The sequence below is a fragment of the Nerophis lumbriciformis genome, linkage group LG28 (assembly GCF_033978685.3).
Source record: "Nerophis lumbriciformis linkage group LG28, RoL_Nlum_v2.1, whole genome shotgun sequence".
In the NCBI taxonomy this organism is placed as follows: domain Eukaryota; kingdom Metazoa; phylum Chordata; class Actinopteri; order Syngnathiformes; family Syngnathidae; genus Nerophis; species Nerophis lumbriciformis.
This window is the reverse complement of record NC_084575.2, coordinates 1764542-1784361: the sequence shown is the minus strand read 5'-3', so window position 1 is coordinate 1784361 and position 19820 is coordinate 1764542. Positions and strand designations below refer to the sequence as shown.

The 19820-nt window shown below is 40.6% G+C and overlaps 3 protein-coding genes, 5 non-coding genes and 1 pseudogene across 9 annotated transcripts in view; 5 read left to right on the top strand and 4 right to left on the bottom strand.

Moving 5' to 3' along the window:
- Nucleotides 1-19820, bottom strand: part of LOC133570515 (uncharacterized) — a 905074-nt gene that overhangs the window by 134131 nt on the left and 751123 nt on the right. The window lies entirely within an intron of this gene.
- The window catches only part of LOC133570532 (uncharacterized), a 508763-nt gene that overhangs the window by 182533 nt on the left and 306410 nt on the right, over nucleotides 1-19820 (top strand). The window lies entirely within an intron of this gene.
- trnag-gcc (transfer RNA glycine (anticodon GCC)) lies at nucleotides 488-558 on the top strand. Its single transcript has one exon. It is a non-coding gene; the product is annotated as a tRNA-Gly (tRNA).
- trnan-guu (transfer RNA asparagine (anticodon GUU)) lies at nucleotides 781-854 on the top strand. Its single transcript has one exon. It is a non-coding gene; the product is annotated as a tRNA-Asn (tRNA).
- trnag-gcc (transfer RNA glycine (anticodon GCC)) lies at nucleotides 1681-1751 on the top strand. Its single transcript has one exon. It is a non-coding gene; the product is annotated as a tRNA-Gly (tRNA).
- trnav-cac (transfer RNA valine (anticodon CAC)) lies at nucleotides 3024-3096 on the bottom strand. Its single transcript has one exon. It is a non-coding gene; the product is annotated as a tRNA-Val (tRNA).
- Nucleotides 3569-5554, bottom strand: LOC133570520 (uncharacterized). Its single transcript, XM_061923203.2, has one exon. The coding sequence runs from the start codon at nucleotides 5521-5523 to the stop codon at nucleotides 4216-4218; it is 1308 nt and encodes a 435-aa protein (XP_061779187.2). The 5' UTR covers nucleotides 5524-5554; the 3' UTR covers nucleotides 3569-4215.
- Nucleotides 16272-16390, bottom strand: LOC133571343 (5S ribosomal RNA). The gene has a single exon (XR_009810434.1). It is a non-coding gene; the product is annotated as a 5S ribosomal RNA (ribosomal RNA).
- On the top strand, nucleotides 18109-18217 carry LOC133571206 (5S ribosomal RNA; annotated as a pseudogene).

Here is a 19820-nt window from a genome sequence, read left to right as displayed (position 1 = left end):
GACAAACAGTTTTCGACCGTGTGGTGTCGTGTCGTGTCATATCATATCGTGTTGTGTCATGTGGTGACAATGCTGGTATAATGTGCCATTCAAGGTTAGCATACTTTGTTATATAACTTACATTTGGTTTAATTTAGATAGTTTGTAATAAACGGATTGTCATATCCAAACACAGTTCTACAGTACTGGACATTCTATCATTTACACGCGTCAAACTGGTCAACACAGTCGCCCTCGGTACCTGCCCAAAGGTAAGGGCTGTACAAAAGGTAAGAAGGAAAGTAAAAAGACGGCCAATGGAAAACATGGTGCTCGCTAGTCTTATTGCTGTTATTAGCTGCATTGCATTTCTTGCCTTTTGTGGATGTTGTTAAATCCCTTGTGCACGTAGAATGTGTTCTACTTTGTAGCATGTTTTGTCTGTCGCAGCCCGCATTTCAAACGTTCTTCCTCTTAACCGAGTTCAGAAACCTCTTTTACTCCACAGGCATTGGTGGTTCAGTGGTAGAATTCTCGCCTGCCATGCGGGAGACCCGGGTCCGATTCCCGGCCAATGCATTCTGTTGCTTTTATTACATTTTAACTAATATTCATAAGGGACAAAAGCAATGTTTGTGACAACCGCAAGACGCAGGCATTCCACCCAAAAGGCATATTGGACTCGCCGAAGTCTGAAGCAGTGTACTTCTAGTTACGCTAATCCAAAGACAATGACATCGGGACATCGTAACATGAGATTTTATAATTTTTTGGGGAGTAATTAATCATGTAAACCAGTAAGTCTCTGTGGCGCAATCGGTCAGCGCGTTCGGCTGTTAACTGAGAGGATGGTGGTTCAAGCCCACCCAGGGACGAAATCTTGACTCGACCACAGGTGTTTGAGGGTTTTCTTGTACAGCCCATGTCCTTCTCTAAATTTGCAAAAAAGTTTCTAGTTAAAACGTGTGCCACGTTTGCAACATAACTTTCAAGCCATTCTTGTTTAAACTAATGTAAATTACTGATAATCAATGCTATCGCCTCATATTGGCTATCATTAATTCAGTGTCGCATGTTTGGTCCGTCGCAGCCCGCATTTCAAACGTTCTTCGTCTTAACCGAGTTCATAAATCTCTTTTACTCCACAGGCATTGGTGGTTCAATGGTAGAATTCACGCGGGAGACCCGGGTCCGATTCCCGGCCAATGCATTCTGTTGCTTTTATTACATTTTAACTAATATTCATAAGGGACAAAAGCAATGTTTGTGACAACCGCAAGACGCAGGCATTCCACCCAAAGGGCATATTGGACTCACCGAAGGCTGAATCAGTGTACTTCTAGTTACGCCCATCCAAAGACAATGACAATCGGTCAGCGCGTTCGGCTGTTAACTGAGAGGATGGTGGTTCAAGCCCACCCAGGGACGAAATCTTGACTCGAGCACGGGGGTTTGAGGGTTTTCTTGTACAGCCCATGTCCTTCTCTAAATTTGCAAAAAAGTTTCTAGTTAAAACGTGTGCCACGTTTGCAACATAACTTTCAAGCCATTCTTGTTTAAACTAATGTAAATTACTGATAATCAATGCTATCGCCTCATTTTGGCTATCATTAATTCAGTGTAGCATGTTTGGTCCGTCGCAGCCCGCATTTCAAACGTTCTTCCTCTTAACCGAGTTCATAAATCTCTTTTACTCCACAGGCATTGGTGGTTCAGTGGTAGAATTCTCGCCTGCCACGCGGGAGATCCGGGTCCGATTCCCGGCCAATGCATTCTGTTGCTTTTATTACATTTTAACTAATATTCATAAGGGACAAAAGCAATGTTTGTGAAAACCGCAAGACGCAGGCATTCCACCCAAAGGGCATATTGGACTCACCAAAGGCTGAATCAGTATACTTCTAGTTACGTCCATCCAAAGACAATGACAATCGGTCAGCACGTTCGGCTGAGAGGATGGTGGTTCAAGCCCACCCAGGGACGAAATCTTGACGCGAGCACTAGGGTTTGAGGGTTTTCTTGTACAGTCCATGTCCTTCTCTAAATTTGCAAAAAAGTTTCTAGTAAAAACGTTTGCAACATAACTTTCAAGCCATGCTTGTTTAAACTAATGTAAATTACTGATAATCAATGCTATCGCCTCAAATTGGCTATCATTAATTCAGTGTAGGGTTATAGACATCGTGTTGAAATCCCATGCTGTTCCAGGCACTGTAGCCGTCAGTCAAGGTGCCTGTTTGTTAAATAGGAGATGTTGGGCTCAAATCCCGTCAGTGTCTTGAAGTTTTTTCTGTAACACTTTCTCAGTTTGTTTTCAAACCACATGAATGCAAGCCAAATTCTATTCGTTTTGAATAAAATCCCAATGGATCCACAGAGTTTGATGTTTACTGCAATGTTTTCTTCCAAAAAATGCCATTTTAAATGTGGATTGAACCAGGACTCAGAAAGAAACACTACTTCAGATGGGTTCCAAATCACTTTGTTACAAGTAGTTTGTCTGGATATTCACCAGAGTAAGCATCCTGGAGATTAAGACAGCAGAGTGGCGCAGCGGAAGCGTGCTGGGCCCATAACCCAGAGGTCGATGGATCGAAACCATCCTCTGCTATGATTTAGGTTTCAGTTGTTTATTTGACTGGTTCTTAATTTGAAAGCAAGGCCAACACTCATTCAGACTGCAGCTGTCTTCTCTAACTCTTTGGGAATTACACCTATGATTCCTGCTAAAAGAGAGGTTAAACATCTTATAAGTCAATCTAAACAGTACAGTTGCAATCCATTGAAAGCCCTGAGAATACAGTGACTTGAATGAATGAGAAATTTCACAGGTTGGGCGTGACATTTTCATGGAACCCAGCATTCATGATGTTGAAGCCTGAGGTCTGCCTATATGAGAACCCTCTAAATTTGGTGTCGTGTGTGCTCGGCTGTACATGAGGTGGTCAGCTATGTTGCAAACTACTTTATGATGAAACACAGGACCTTGCTATCATTTATTTCCTTGCTTATTTATAGAGGTAAGAAGGAAAGTAAAAAGACCTTGTTTCCACCCTGTTTCGAACAGGGGACCTTTCGCGTGTGAGGCGAATGTGATAACCACTACACCATGGAAACTGCTGCAAGTTGCAGACCTTTATCAAGACTTACAAGTTGATTTTGGGCCAATGGAAAACATGGTGCTCGCTAGTCTTATTGCTGTTATTAGCTGCATTGCATTTCTTGCCTTTTGTGGATGTTGTTTTGTAGAATGTGTTCTACTTTGTAGCATGTTTTGTCTGTCGCAGCCCGCATTTCAAACGTTCTTCCTCTTAACCGAGTTTAGAAAATTCTAATGTATGCTGACCTTGAATGGAACATTGTCACGACACGCACGGCCAAAAACTGTGTGTGTCCTCCATGCAATCGCCCCGAGTGCTCCCACCTGAACCCAATTAAATGACGTTACCATGGCAACCGCACCATAGCAACGGTCCCATCCCTTTTCAGCATGAACAGAGGCCAGCAATCAATGAGAGAAAACAAGATAAAAACAATATGAACAAATAAGGAAATTGGCTCCTACAGTATGCAAAGTAAATGTCTGTGGGATGATGTACAATACTGGCTTGTGCCTGACACTCCAAACTTTGATTGATATTGATATTGTTTTGGGGATGTTTAAAAAGAAAACATACATTAAAAATGTTTAAAACCCAATAATGGGAATTTTTGTTTTATCCACGAATGTAAGTTTGTAAAAAGAAAAAATAAACATCCTTCCACAAACAATTCAGCCTTTTTCTCTCACTTTTATATTGCATAAAGGTCTGGGGACATACATATAAAACAATCATCATATTACAAAAGAGAGTAATAAAGATCATTAATAAAATGGATTATAGAGACCCAACAAATAATTCATAAAGTCACACATTTTAAAATGGTATAAAAGACAAGTGTTCAAATGATGTATAAAGTAAATAATAATATGCTTCCTGAAGTGGTCCAGAAGATGTTTCACATGTGAACCAGTACATATGTACATCATATAAAGGTGCTAATCTATGGGATCATTACCAAGTAGAAATACAAATATGGAATACTTCAATATTTCAAACTATCTAATCTATAAATGTAGGAGCATATTAAAGAGATTGTTACACAAACAACAATGATGTCACACATGTTATATGTGCTGATGTTGTTAGAAAGTCAACATTAAAGTCTTGACAGTTTATTTCAAATCCTGCAGTTTCATTTGCTGCTGCTGTTCTCACCAGCACACTTGTGTTTCTTACACTGGTACTTAGAAGACAATCTTTCACCACACACACTGCAACTCAACACTTTCTCTCCTGGGTGTCTTCTCATGTGTCTTTTCAAAGAAAAAGGTTTTTCACCAGTGTGTATTCTCATGTGTCTTTTCAAAGATTGCCTTTTAGTAAAACCTTTACCACAGATTGAACAAGAAAAAGGTTTTTCACCAGTGTGTTTTCTCATGTGCATTTTCACACTCTGACTTTGTCTAAACTCTTTACCACAAGTTGAACAGGAAAAAGGTTTTTCACCAGTGTGTGTTCTCATGTGTATTTTCAAATTTTGACTCTGTGTAAAACCTTTACCACAGGTTGAACAGGAAAAGGGTTTTTCACTAGTGTGTGCTCTCATGTGTCCTTTCAAATGTTGACTTTGTGTAAAACTTTTACTACAGATTGAACAGATACAAGGTTTTTCACCAGTGTGTGTTCTCATGTGTCTTTTCACACTGTGACTTTGTGTAAAACCTTTACCACAAGTTGAACAGGAAAAAGGTTTTTCACCAGTGTGTATTCTCGCGTGTACTTTCAAATGTTGACTTTGTGTAAAACCTTTACCACAAGTTGAACAGGAAAAGGGATTTTCACCAGTGTGTGTTCTCATGTGTCCTTTCAAATGTTGACTTTGTGTAAAACCTTTACCACAGGTTGAACAGGAAAAGGGTTTTTCACCAGTGTGTATTCTCATGTGTATTTTCAAAGATCGCTTTTGTGTAAAACCTTTACCACAGAATGAACAAGAAAAAGGTTTTTCACCAGTGTGTGTTTTCATGTGTACTTTCATATTGCAATGGTCATTAAAGGTTTTGTCACAGTGAGAACATGTGAAGTGAGTGTTGTCAGTGTGACATGTTGCATCATCTTTAGAGTGTTCATCATCAGTGTCAGGAGAGTGTGACGTTGTGTCCTCACTATCTGATAGTGGAGCTAAGATCTTGTCTGCTTGTGATCCTCCACAGTGGTCTCCATCAGCTTCTGTTGTCATGTGTTGTGTTGAGCTGCTGCTTGGAGGCTCCGCCTCTCTCTTCTCCTCACTTTCACCTTTGACCTCATCATCTTCACTCTTCACAGGGACACCAGTCACTTCCTGACTAACGCTGTGTTCCTCCTCTTCCTCTTTAATGTGGGGGGTCAGTGAGTCTTCCTCTTCCTTTTTACAGGGCAGGGTCTGTGTCAAAGAGGAAAAGGAGAAGCCAGAGGGTCCGTGGTGCCTGGTCTTCCTCTTTGGTGGATCCTCCTTCAACATCCTGAAGCTACTCTCCTGTTTTTCAGGCAGAAGTTGTTCTTCACAGACGTCTGCAGGACACAAAATGACAAACATGCTTGAGAAATGTCCAGATTTGCTCAGTCACATGAGGCATTCAGTAAGTTTACATGTACTTAAAATAACAAGTTAATGTACGAATTGGCCTGAAAACCAACACACTGCTGTTTACAACATCATTCACAGGAAAAGAAGACCACTTTTTACGAGGGGTGGGCAATATGGCCTAAAATCTGTATTGCCATAAATTCCCTTCTGCCTGAGGTATGATGTATAAAGTTGGAGAAAAGATTAGGTCGTTTACATTGTAAATCTGTATTCCGTATTGTTAGCTCTGCTATGGCGCTACCTTGTGGTCGAGTTCGCTCACTGCGAGTGCAGTGGGTTGAAAGTGCATTTCCTTTTGCTACGTGCCATAAACCCCAAGTATGGTTTCTTCATTTATCTCGCCAAGCAACGTTTGTAAGTGTAACCGAGGATTTCCACTGGATAAGAGACTTAACCACAATTTGTGGTTTAGAATGACGTCTGGAACTCAAGATAGTTCCACATGTCTGGGAACGCCACCAACGGATAATCCTTGATATTACTCAACAAATTTTTAGGGATCTATTCCGTTTCATAATTAGATTTTTTTCTCGTATCTGCTTTTCGCAGGAAGATCTCGGCCAGGGGTGTTTAAACTAATTTTAGATGGGGGGCCACATGGAGGAAGATCTACTCCAAGTTGACCGGACTGGTAAAATTACAGCAAGATAACGTAAAAATAAAGACAACTGCAGATTGTTTTCTTTGTTTAAAAATAGAACAAACACATTCTGAAAATGTACAAATCATGTTTTTTTTTTTTACATCCAATAGTATTCTATATTTAGTTGTCCTTTTTTACACTTTCAGAATCAATTATGTGATAATGTTCATCAGTCAACTCATTGGTGTTCATTTTCAATCTATCAAGATAAATAAATAATATCAAAATCAAATTACAGGATGTTATTGATGTAGTTTGCTCATTTTCCCCGACTGGTGCGCTAACATCATGTGTTTTAGTTGTGTTTTACATATGTAGCATCATCTACAAAGAATTGCTATTGCGACATCTAGAGGACACATTTAGAACAGCAGTTTCTTTCATTCAAAAATTGCGACTCATTTTTGTACTTAGCAAACTCATCCCGTCTCATTCACTCATTCACACACTAATGGCGGGATCTGCCATGCAAGGCGCTTACCACGACCCATCAGGAGCAAGGGTGAAGTGTCCTGCTCAAGGACACAACAGACGTGACTAGGTTGGTAGAAGGTGGGGCTTGAACCAGGAACCCTCAGGCACGGCCACTCTACCAACCGCGCCACTAGCCTTCCACCATCGACCTGCCTACTAGCCTTCCACCATCGACCTGCCTGCTAGCCTTCCACCATCGGCCTGACTGCTAGCCTTCCACCATCGGCCTGCCTGCTAGCCTTCCACCATCGGCCTGTCTACCAGCCTTCCACCATCGACCTGCCTGCTAGCCTTCCACCGTCGACCTGCCTGCTAGCCTTCCACCATCGACCTGCCTGCTAGCCTTCCACCATCGACCTGCCTGCCAGCCTTCCACCATCGGCCTGCCTGCTAGCCTTCCACCATCGGCCTGCCTGCTAGCCTTCCACCATCGACCTGCCTGCTAGCCTTCCACCCTTGGCCTGTCTACCAGCCTTCCACCATCGACCTGCCTGCCAGCCTTCCACCATCGGCCTGCCTGCTAGCCTTCCACCATCGACTTGCCTGCTAGCCTTCCACCATCGACTTGCCTGCTAGCCTTCCACCATCGACCTGCCTGCTAGCCTTCCACCATCAACCTGCCTACCAGCCTTCCACCATCGGCCTGCCTGCTAGCCTTCCACCATCGACCTGCCTGCTAGCCTTCCACCATCAACCTGCCTACTAGCCTTCCATCGGCCTGCTGTTTGCCTCCAGCCATTGGCTTCGTCTACGGGCTTCCACCCATCGGCCTTGGTTGCTAGTCTTTAGCCCTGTCTGCTAACATCTTCAAAAGTGGTAAAACAAGTGGAACTTCTCCTCTCACTATGTCACAAATTATTATATTGTGTTTTATACTTTTGTGTGGTTTTACTGGTGTCCCAAATGGGTCTGGTCACCCCCACTCACGAGCTATGCTACTTCAAGATGCACAGTTTGACATATTTGATAATTTGACATTTCATCATAGTGGCAGCTACAAAATAACCTCGGCCTTATCTCAGTTGAAGATTTCTGTGACTTTGGACAAAACAAAATGGCTGCATACTATGGTAGAGTCCATTCATTCTTATTGTTTCCTTGTTTTGAGAGATCACGTCAACATTACTGCATCCTCCCCTATTGTGAGCACTTACTTTCACAGATTAAAGACCGACTCAAAAGATGGTAACTTTAAGTGCAAATGTTTAAATATATTATTGTTATTGCTCTCAGGAAATGTTGAGACTAATCCAGGCCTTGATACACCTACACAATGTTTTACACCTGCGGATTTTAAAACTAGATCTGGTTTTGGGATTATTCATATCAATGTTTGGAGTTTACTCCCTAAACTGGATATGATAAAGATCTGGATAAACTCAACAAATGCTGATATTGTAGTCTTATCTGAAACTTGGCTTAAACAATCTGTGCTTGATGAAGATATTTACATTCATGGCTATAATGTCTATCATACTGACCGACAAAGAAAAGGTGGTGGAGTGGCCATATATATTAAGCAGAGGTTTCATGTTAAATTAGTGCTCTCTGAATCAGTAAGTAAAGAACTTGAACTGTTAGCACTTGAAATTGAATTAGCTAGAAATCACCACATTATGGTAGTGGGGTGTTATAGGCCTCCATCTGCCCCTAGTAATTCCCTATCTACTCTTGTGAAGTTTCTGTCTCAACTGAAATACAATGAAATAGTGATTTGAACTGGGACTGGCTCACATCTGTGTCTGACTCTTTGAAAGCACAGTGTGAATCTCTAAATTTAACACAATTAATTAACTCAGCTACAAGACCTAATCCTAAATGCCCTCAAAAAGCTACACTCATTGACTTAATTCTAACAAATATGCCCTTTAAATGTGTTGCATCTGGTGTTTTCCCTAATGATGTGAGTGATCATTGTGTGATTGCAGTAGTGCGAGACACAAGGATTCCTAAAAGCAAGCCTCGTCTTCTTAAAAAACATAATATGAAATTATTTGAGACGCAAGCTTTTTTTACATGACTTGCATCTTTTTAATTGGGATAGAATTGCTCTTTTTGATAATGTTGAACTGGCTTGGAAATATTTTCACGAAAACTTCTTGAGTATAGTGAACAAACATGCCCCTTTTAGAAAATGTAGGGTCGAAGGACGTGACAATCAGTGGTTTACATCGGACCTGTCAGATGTATTGCATGAGCGTAATGCTGCTTGGGCCAGGGCACGCAAGTCAGGGTTAGAAGCAGATTGGTTGAATTTTAGACAATTCAGAAATCAATTTACCTCTCTCCTTCGGAAAGTCAAATCAGAATTTTATTTCTCCACAACAACTGAAAACATCAAACACCCAAAGAACTTTTGGAAAATCATCAAATCTTTGTCCACCTGCTGTAATTCAGTCAATCTCCCACCTAGTATACTTGTTGATGGTGTCAGAGTAAGTGACAGAAGAGAAATGGGTAGTCATTATAATAATCATTTTATTAACTCTGGTTTTCTCTATAATTCTGACAACTCTACTGAAGTTCCGCTAACTCCGGAAAGAACCGTTGAAAATACCCAGGTTCTTAACTTTACGCTCTTTACCACAACAGAGGTCATAAGGGCTCTAAAACAGGGGTGCCCATTACGTCGATTGCGAGCTACCGGTCGATCTCGGAGGGTGTGTCAGTCGATCGCCAGCCAGGCATTAAAAAAATAGTCCTAAAAATGAGCGATAATAAATCTTCACTGTTGTCACTTTCGTCACTTGATTGACATTCACGGCACCCGAGGGTCTTCTGAGATGACGCTGGCTGCTGCCAGCACATTATTAAGAAAAAATTACCGACAGGAAGGCGAGAAACCACTTTTTATTTCAACAGACTCTGGCGCCGTACCTGTCGTCAAAACTCCAAAGACCGACTGCACAGTTGCACAATAAAAGCGCTGCTTCATCCTGCCTGCGCTACCAAAATAAGAGTCTCAGAAAGCTGGCGTAAACAAGCTAGCAAGCTACGGAGTTTGCCGCCAATGTATTTCTTGTAAAGTGTATACAAAGGAGTACGGAAGCTGGACAAATAAGATGCCAAAAACCAACCACTTTCATGTGGTATTGGACAGAAAGGAGGACTTTTTTTCTCCTCCATTTGAAAATGCGGACGTTATCAGCACCACTGTCTGATTCCAATCAATGCAAGTCATCAGAATCAGGTAATACACCAACTTATATTCTTGTCTTCATGAAAGAAAGGAATCTATATGTGTTAAACATGCTTGTATTATCATTAAACACCTTTAACTTGTTAACAATATTAACTATATGTGTTAAACATGTTTGTATTATCTTTAAACACCTTTAACTTGTTAACAATATTAACTATATGTGTTAAACATGCTTGTATTATCATTAAACACCTTTAATGTATTAACAATATTAACTATATGTGTTAAACATGCTTGCATTATCTTTAAACACCTTTAACTTGTTAACTATATTAACTATATTAACTATATGTATTAAACATTCTTGTATTATCATTAAACACCTTTAATGCATTAACAATATTAACTATATGTGTTAAACATGCTTGCATTATCATCAAACACCTTTCACTTGTTAACAAAAACATATCTTTCATAAATAAGTAAATATAAATGATATATATGAATGAGGTAGATCCCCACGACTTGATCAATTGAAAAGTAGCTCGCCTGCAGAAAAAGTGTGGGCACCCCTGCTCTAAAACAACTTAAACCTAGAAAGCCAGCTGGCTCAGATAAGTTGGAGCCGCTTTTCCTAAAGTTGGCAGGTGAAATTATAGCTGGACCACTGACTCACATTTTTAACCTTACTCTAATTTCAAATGAAATCCCCTTGGATTGGAAATCTGCCCTTGTAATCCCCCTATTAAAAGGAGGTGACCCTAGTAATCTAAATGATTACAGACCAATCTCTAAACTCTCTGTTCTGGCAAAAGTGCTTGAATCCCTTCTCAGTGAACACATAAAATACTTTTTGGACACCAACTTTATTCTGTCACCATTTCAGTCAGGTTTTGGCAGAAACCACAGTACTGTTACTGCTGCTATGAAGTTTATAAATGATGTAACTGAAGCTCTTGACAAGAAGCAGTGCTGTCTGTCCCTCTTTATTGACTTTTCAAAGGCATTTGATACTGTTGATCATGTCATTTTAATCAAACGTCTTTCAGTTATTAGTTTTTCTCAGCAAGCAGTTGGATGGTTTGCAAATTACCTCACAAGTAGAACTCAGGCTGTTCAGATAGCGGGTTCCTTCTCGGACGTACTGCAAGTAGAAAAGGGTGTCCCTCAAGGTTCTGTGTTGGGCCCATTATTAATTAATAATTAATAATCTTGGACAGAATATTCTGAACTCAACTTTCCATTCCTACGCTGATGATACTGTCATATACTGCACAGCACCCACTCCTGCTGAGGCCTTTAAATATCTACAACATGCATTTGACAGAGTACAAGAACAACTTTGCAGAGAAATGCAGAGAAAACAAAAGTGTATGTTCTTAACCACATCAAAAACTGTAAGATCAGCACTGAGTGAGAAAATTTGAACAAGAAATGGGCAACAAATTGTGTTAGTATCTGCTTTTAAATATTTAGGATTTTTAATTGATGACCACTTGAGTTTTAAGGAGCACATTCAGTATGTTGTAAAAAAAAATCTGAAACTTTTACTGGGATTTTATTATAGAAACAAGTCTTGCTTTTCTTTTACTGTGAAACAGAAATTGGTGGAAACAACCTTTTTACCTGTTATTGACTATGGAGATGTGTTGTACATGAATGCTACTGCTGGTTGTCTCCACAAGCTGGATAGTGTGTACCACGGGGCACTGACATTCATCACCAACTTACTCACCATTGTGTGTTATACTCAATGGTTAACTTACTCACCATTGTGTGTTATACTCAATGGTTAACTGGACATCTGTTTGTGCTCGACGCCTCAATCATTGGTATGTTTTCATCTACAAAACCATTTTGGGTATCACCCCATCTTATCTGTCTTGTCTTTTAACAAAGAAACAAGGAAGTCACAATCTTCGTTCAATGAATGTTCTGCAATTTGTCGTCCCCAAAGTAAGAACTGAACTGGGCAAGAAAGCATTTAGGTTTTCAGCAGCGAAGGCTTGGAATAACCTACAATCCAATATTCAACTTCAAACCCTTGTTACATTGAATGAGTTTAAAGCTTCTGTGAAAAGATTGCAGTCTACCTTGTCTGTATGCACATGTGTTATGTCAGCAAGTTTTAATTTTGTACATTTGATGTTTTATGTGTTGTTTACTGTTTTTAATGTAACCTTGCTGCTGCCCTCTTGGCCAGGTCTCCCTTGGAAAAGAGATCTTTGATCTCAATGGGATTTTTACCTGGTTAAATAAAGACGAAAAAACACACACACAAAAAAAACAGCTGTTTATTTGAAGTCTTAAAGAAGTCAACTCTGTGTGCAGTGCAAGGTGAAACGCAGTTATGTCATCTTCTTGTCAATAACACACACATCAAACTTCTGCGTGTTGTTGCTTCCTTATTTGTCATTATTCAAAGCTGATTTTAATGTGTAGCAGCGGCAGCTGAACTCAATGTGACAACGTGTCATAGATACGTCAGTCAGCTGGAATTAAAAATACAAATAGTTGTGTCGTTAGTCCAGAATCTTCACGGTCCTCATGGACGACATAATTAGGAACCAGTACTAAAAAAAAATGGTACTTGGTATACATCTCTTATCTTTAAACCTTTTAAATATGCTGACATATGTGCTGCTAAAGGTAAATAAATAGTAGCCATATTGAATGTTTGCCTTCATTTGACCACGTGAGGTAAGGAGGACGGCCTCTAGGTCACATGGTTACACCCCAGCAATTACACTGTTGATGATTGATGAGCATTCATTTTTAAATGGTGGTGTTAAAAAGCAAGTATATCTCCATCTTTAGTCATAAATGTGGCCCCCGGATGAACATGTGTCACAAACATTGTATTAGATGATATGTGGATGTTGTGCTTACTTGGACTGTGATGAAGCTGTGAGGACTCAGGTGCTTTGTCTTCATGCTCTTCAGTCTTCACAGAGACAACAGTCAGTGGAAACTTGCTGACATCATCCTCCTCCTGCCCTACAACACAATCTCCCTCCTCTTCCTCTTTAAAATAAGGGGACTGCGGATCCTCCTCGTCCCCTTTAAAATGTGAGGGCTGTGGATCCTCTGAAGTGAAACTGTCCCCCTTTAGATGAGGGAGACATTCTTCTTGGTGTCCAATCAGCTGATGGATGTCTACAGGACACAAACAAAACACATTTTAACTCCTACATGCTAAATATTAAATTGTACATAAAATAATGGGCTGTAGCTATTGAACATTTTATTAATCAAGTGTTCTACTGGAAATGTTTTCGATTAACCGAGTAACTGGATAAAACATAGTGTTGCTTGGTTAAAGACATATTTAAGCGACTTTAAGACATTTCACTTAATAATGAACGGCCAATTGGTTTGAGATGGTATGAGATCAAGATGTCATCTTTAGATCAGGCTTTGTTTTTTCCACAATCACTGCCACATTAAAAAGTTAAAGTACCAATGATTGTCACACACACACACTAGGTGTGGCCAGATTGTTCTCTGCATTTGACCCATCACCCTTGATCACCCCCTGGGAGGTGAGGGGAGCAGTGAGCAGCAGCGGTGCAATAACTTTTATGGTGATTTAACTCCCACTTCCAACTCTTGATGCTGAGTGCCAAGCAGGGAGGTAATGGGTCCCATTTTTATAGTCTTTGGTATGACTCAGTAGGGGTTTGAACTCACAACCTAGTAGTCAGCATGCACACTAAATCGAGTCGGTCGATGTAGTAGGTGTTGTAGTAGGTCAGGGGTCGGCAACCCGCGGCTCCAAAGACGCATGCGGCTCTTTGATCACTCTGATGCGGCTCAGCTGCATACTTGCTGACCCTCCCGATTTTTCCGGGAGACTTCCGGATTTCAGTGCCTCTCCCGGAGCAAACATTCCCCGATTTTCACCCGGACAACAACATTGAGGGCGTGCCGTGATGGCACTGCCTTTAGCGTCCTCTACAACCTGTCGTCGCGTCCGCTTTTTCACCATACTATCTGCGTGCCGGCCCAGTCACATGTTGTATGCGGCCTTTGCTTACACACGTAAGTGACTGCAAAGCATACTTGGTCAACAGCCATACAGGTCACACTGAGGGTGGCCGTATAAAACAACTTTAACACTGTTACTTATATGCGCCACACTGTGAACCCACACCAAACAAGAATGACAAACACATTTCGGGAGAACATCCGCACTGTAACACAACATAAACACAACAGAACAAATACCCAGAATCCTATGCAGCCCTAACTCTTCCGGGCTACATTGTACACCCTCGCTACCACCAAACCCCACCCACCTCAACCGACACACGTATTGTATTTGTTCTGTTGTGTTTATGTTGTGTTACAATGCGGATGTTCTCCCGAAATGTGTTTGTCATTCTTGTTTGGTGTGGGTTCACAGTGTGGCGCATATTTGTAACAGTGTTAAAGTTGTTTATATAGCCACCCTCAGTGTGAACTGTATGGTTGTTGACCAAGTATGCATTGCAGTCACTCATGTGTGTCTGCAGAGGCCGCATACAACATGTAACTGGGCTGTCACGCTGCATGTACAAATGGTTGTAGAGGGCGCTAAAGGCAGTGCCATCACGGCACGCCCTTATTACTGTTGTTAGGGTGAAAATCAGCAGACATTCGTGAGAATAGTTACCCTGGAATTCGGGAGTCTCCCGGAAAAATCGGGAGGGTTGGCAAGTGTGATGCTGTCAAGCAGCATTCATATAAAATTCGCGGGCCGCACTAACATTACATTTTCATAGTAAGGTACGGGCCGCGTGTCTGAGACCCCTGGTTTATACATAGCACAAAGCAAAAAAAAACTTTGTATGCAGTGTTATTTCATTTTAAATTTCAAAAGAGTTTTGTGGCTCCCATTGTTTTCTTTAATTTGTGAAACGGGTCAAAATGGCTCTTTGAGTGGTAAAGGTTGCCGACCCCTGTAGTAGGTGGATGTAGCAGGTGTTGTAGTAGGTTAATGGCTGCACCAATATGAAGGAAATAACAGGTCAGTATAGCTTTTACACACATAAATAACTTGTCAAACCTGCCAGCTAGCAGGCTAGGTTTACAGCGTCAGTTACCATGGTAACTGACTCTGACTTTGTCTTACCTTTCTTATTTACATACTCAGGAGTTTGCACTTAACCTGCTCTCTGGAATATTCCCCCGGTGACTGTGTGAGTTTTGTGTAAACATGTTGATACACTTTGTTACAAACTGAGAGGAACATCAACCTCTCATAAATATTGTGTGTCTGAACATCCTCACATGACAATTCATCTTCCTATAGACAATCTATTGAAGAAAAGTGTTCATAATAAATATAAAGTTAGTAAAGATGTGAGAGTAAGAAGTAAACAAACCTGTTGTGTGTAACACAACTTGATGTTTTTCATGTTGTCGCTCCTTCTCCTCTTTTGTTGGACAAAGTTCCTCCTCGTACTCTGCTATGGTTCTTTCGCACATTTTCACACAATCACAACACTTTACACTCACACTTGATCTCTGCTTAGCGATGTGTTTTCATCTCTCTTTGTTAGCAGCTAACAAGCTAAGCTAACTAGCAAGCTAAGCTAGCTGGAGAAGTGCGCTCAGACTAATACACAAACAGTTATTATGACTCTATTTAATAGAGTGTAATAAAGGACATATATGTGTACATGGACGCACAGATTAAGAACACTGAACTGTGACGACTGCAATAACGTCTTCACCGTCAGACGCCATCTTGCTTTATCCTCGCCCTGTTTGCTTCGCGCGCAGTCTTGTCAGATCTCGCGAGAGAAACAAGTAACCAGCTCTTTCCAGATCTCGCGAGAGAAACAAGTACAAACCTGCTCTTTTCTAGATCTCGCGAGAGAAACAAGTACAAACCAGCTCTTTTCCAGATCTCGCGAGAGAAACAAGTAACCAACTCCTTCCCCCCACCCCCAGTACAACTATTTCCACATTCTGAAAATAAAAATGCACTTGTACATTTTCAAAACAAAGACATACAACTTATTTTGGTAAATAAACAGTAGCTTATATGACCCCTTTAAATCATAAATTGCCTGACGAGTCGTGGCTCCTCAGCTTCATGCAGGACGGAGTGGTAGGAGGCGTGGGCGAGGTTGACTGACTGCAAAAGACCACACCATTATTTTTAAATCAATCTAAATATTGCTCTAGTTGGTATTTGTGTTTTAAATCCTGTTGTAAAGGTTTGTACTTTCAACTGTAGTTGTAAATATTAAGTGGAATTGTATTATAATAACCGAATATATTCCCTTATTTTGGAATAGTTGCAATTAAAGCAATACATGAATCACAACAGCTGTAGTCTCAGCACTTTGTAGCGCCCTCTGGCGTGAGTGTAAAAGCTTACAGCACCTGGTATTCCCAGGCGGTCTCCCATCCAAGTACTAACCAGGCCCGACCCTGCTTAGCTTCCGAGATCGGACGAGATCGGGCGTGTTCAGGGTAGTATGGCCGTAAGCCGAAAGATGAGGTAAAAACAACCTTTTTAAATGGAACTCTTACAGACGGGATGGGAGACAATTGTTATTTATCTCAGAGTCTGTCGCGCATGCGTACACTAATGTGCTTTTTCATGCTGTGTGATTGTCTTCCTTTGCTACGGCGGTCAAGTTGCTTTCACGGTGGATATTTGCCTCCGGAGCTCCAGCGGAAGCTCCCCCTCACTGTGCCCACACTGCTCTCTCATGCTGCGGGGAGATTGCAAGAGAGGTGCCGCTCTCAACACTACTTTATGCTTAGGGACCGTCAATAAATTACTATTGTCTTCGAAGATGTATATCTGCTACATCAAAACACTGATTCATCTAAAAGGAGGTCAAATAAATAGTCCTACATTTTTAATATCGTTCCTGATTTTATAATTTAAATATTTTTTTAATGTAAACAATAATTATTTGTTTTAAAAGTCTCCATGTCATCATGCAACTTAGTAACCAAATTCCACTTTTTTAGTCATACTAACATTTTATTTTAAAATAGGATCAAAAACATTTTGATATTAAAAATAAATGTTTATTTTCAATAGATTCCTGGTCATATGACCTAAAATCCCAAATTCACTTGATATTTGAAGTGTTTTCTTTAATGTGTTTCACACCTTTTTGTTTTAAAATGTAAGTTTAATTGGATTTTATATAAATTTGTAATATTGAAAACCATGGTTTCATTTTTAGCTCCCGCAACAACTACGACTATCCAACATAAAACCAACTTAACTCTCATTTGGAGCTCATAAAAATGCTGCTAATTATCTGTATAAGATATATCATCATGATCTTTATTAAAAAACTTTTTTTTTTATAAAACCCTATTTTAAAATAAAAGTGTGTGCGTTACACTGGGGCGGCATGGCGTAGTGGGTAGAGCAACCGTACCAGAAACCTGAGGGTTGCAGGTTCGCTCCCCGCCTCTTACCATCCAAAAATCGCTGCCGTTGTGTCCTTGGGCGGGACCCTTTGCCCCCGGTGCCACTCACACCGGTGAACTGAATGATGAATGATAGGTGGTGGTCGGAGGGGCCGTTGGCGCAAATTGCAGCCACGCTTCTGTCAGTCTACCCCAGGGCAGCTGTGGCTATGAAAGTAGCTTACCACCACCAGGTGTGAATGAATGATGGGTTCCACATGTAAAGCGACTTTGGGTACTTAGAAAAGCGCTATATAAATCCCAGTTATTATTATTATTATTACACTAAAAGGTTAGCACGACTAATAAGTGGAATTAGGTTACTAAATTGCATGACATTGAGACTATTGGGAAAATAACCTTATTTTTTTAATATTAAACATGGATATATATGTTAGAATTATGAAATAATGGGCATGCACAATAAGGAGGTATGACTAATATATTTACCTTATTTTAGATGAATCAGTGTTTTGATGTAGCAGATATACATTTTTCAAGACAATAGTGATTTATTGACGGTCCCTAAGCATAAAGTAGTGTTGAGAGCTGTGATGAGGTGGCATCTGAATGCAGCTGGGATAGGCTCCAGCACCCCCTGCCACCCCAAAAGAGGCAAGCGGTAGAAAATGGATGAAGAGCTGCACCTCACATAGCCAGAAAAAGCACATTAGTGTACGCATGCGCGCCAGGCTCTGAGATAAATAACAATTGTCTCCCATCCCGTCTGTAAGAGTTCCATTTAAAAAGGTTGGTTTTACCTCGTCTTTCGGCTTACGGCCATACTACCCTGAACACGCCCGATCTCGGAAGCTAAGCAGGGTCGGGCCTGGTTAGTACTTGGATGGGAGACCGCCTGGGAATACCAGGTGCTGTAAGCTTTTACACTCACGCCAGAGGGCGCTGTTTCTCACTTCTTGCAAAAATAAAAAACAATGCTTTTTATTTCACTTTCAGTTTTACAAAAAGACATGTCATTTTATAAATTCACCAGTCACGGATAGTCCGTCAATATGTTCAACACCAGTTTGGCTGTTACTGCAATATAACAATATAACAATGTATCATAATTAATACACAATATGAGAATGTGTGCTGTATAAATGAATGAATGAATTACTTAATTTAATTAGAACACAACAGGAGCAGTAAATATGCAGGGATTACCTAAACTGATGTGTTGTGTTAATTTAGCAATATTAAAGGTGTCATATGTAGAATTTGCATGTCAAGTGATCATTAAATGTCCCTGATATGTCAAAAGGCGTTAATAAATCATGTTCTTTTCCAATACCTCTATAACTGATAACAGTAGTTCAGCTGGGATATGCTCACTTCATAATTAGATTTACAGCCCCGGAATCTTGTTATTGTTTTCATTTCCATGTCCCGCCCTCTACCGTTTGACCAACTAGAAAGTCTGTGAGTGTGTCACTTCTAGGTTGCCAGTTACACACCGTCATCTTCGTCTTGCTACTGCCACTGGTAAAGTTACTAAACATGTCAGACCTTAGTCAATCTAAAAGGCCTCGTTACCATTTTCAACTTATTGATGACAAAGCCAGGAACAACATGAGGATTTGTATCAGGGATGCCTTTGAAAGATGGAGACCATTGAAGGCGGAGAAGATTTTTTCATCTGACGCCAAACTTGCTAATTTCCTTCTTGAAAGGCAAGTCAGGCATTTACCTTTTCTTATTACTTGTAATAAATGGAAATGGACATTTGGTATGTAAACTATATTGTCCAATACAGTCTATGATCTTGTCTAACAAAGCTAGTATGTTCCTGCAACCAATGCTTAGTGTGATGGTGCTCAGCTCCTAGTGTAATGCTTAGCATGCTAGCCCGGTCAATGACACATCCACATATAAGCTAACGGGGGAAATATATGCCTGTTATCCTGTATGTCCATGTGTATTTGAACTGACAAGGTCAAATATATTTTCCATAAATAAAACCAATGTGGATATGTGTAGTGTCTGTGCCTATTTCCTTCTCAACATGCTGATAGGCTGAGGAAATGTGTTCCAACATTAGCACGGCTGTCGTCATGGCAATGTGAAAGGTATGGAGACAGACACATCACATGATCAAATAATTCCTCATTGGTGTAGCCTATAGACACACCTTAGTAAAATGTCTCTTTAGTTTTGGGCGTACATTAGACTGCTAAGCATGCTCTGCTTATTTTCACCAGTAGAACCTTTGCTAGTGTTGGTTGTAGTTTGTTCTAGTCTTTGTTTTCTGATAGTACTGACAACAACCATATGGTTGCTATTTGTTGTGATATTGTACGCAGGCATGATTGCACTTCTTCCTGAAAAAAGCCTAATTCTGTGTAAAATGTGTTGGTTAGAGATTTGTTATTGACAAAATGCTTGTCTATTCAGCATTTATGGTCCCAGCACCTCAACCCTTAGTAAGAGGCAGTGGAAGTTGGAAGTTCCTTGGAGTGGCCCAGTCCATGGAGCTGGATTCGG

What these genes read in the sequence shown, in the direction of transcription:
- LOC133570520 (XM_061923203.2), bottom strand. Translation starts at nt 5,523, where the DNA reads ATGTTGAAGGAGGATCCACCAAAGAGGAAGACCAGGCACCACGGACCC.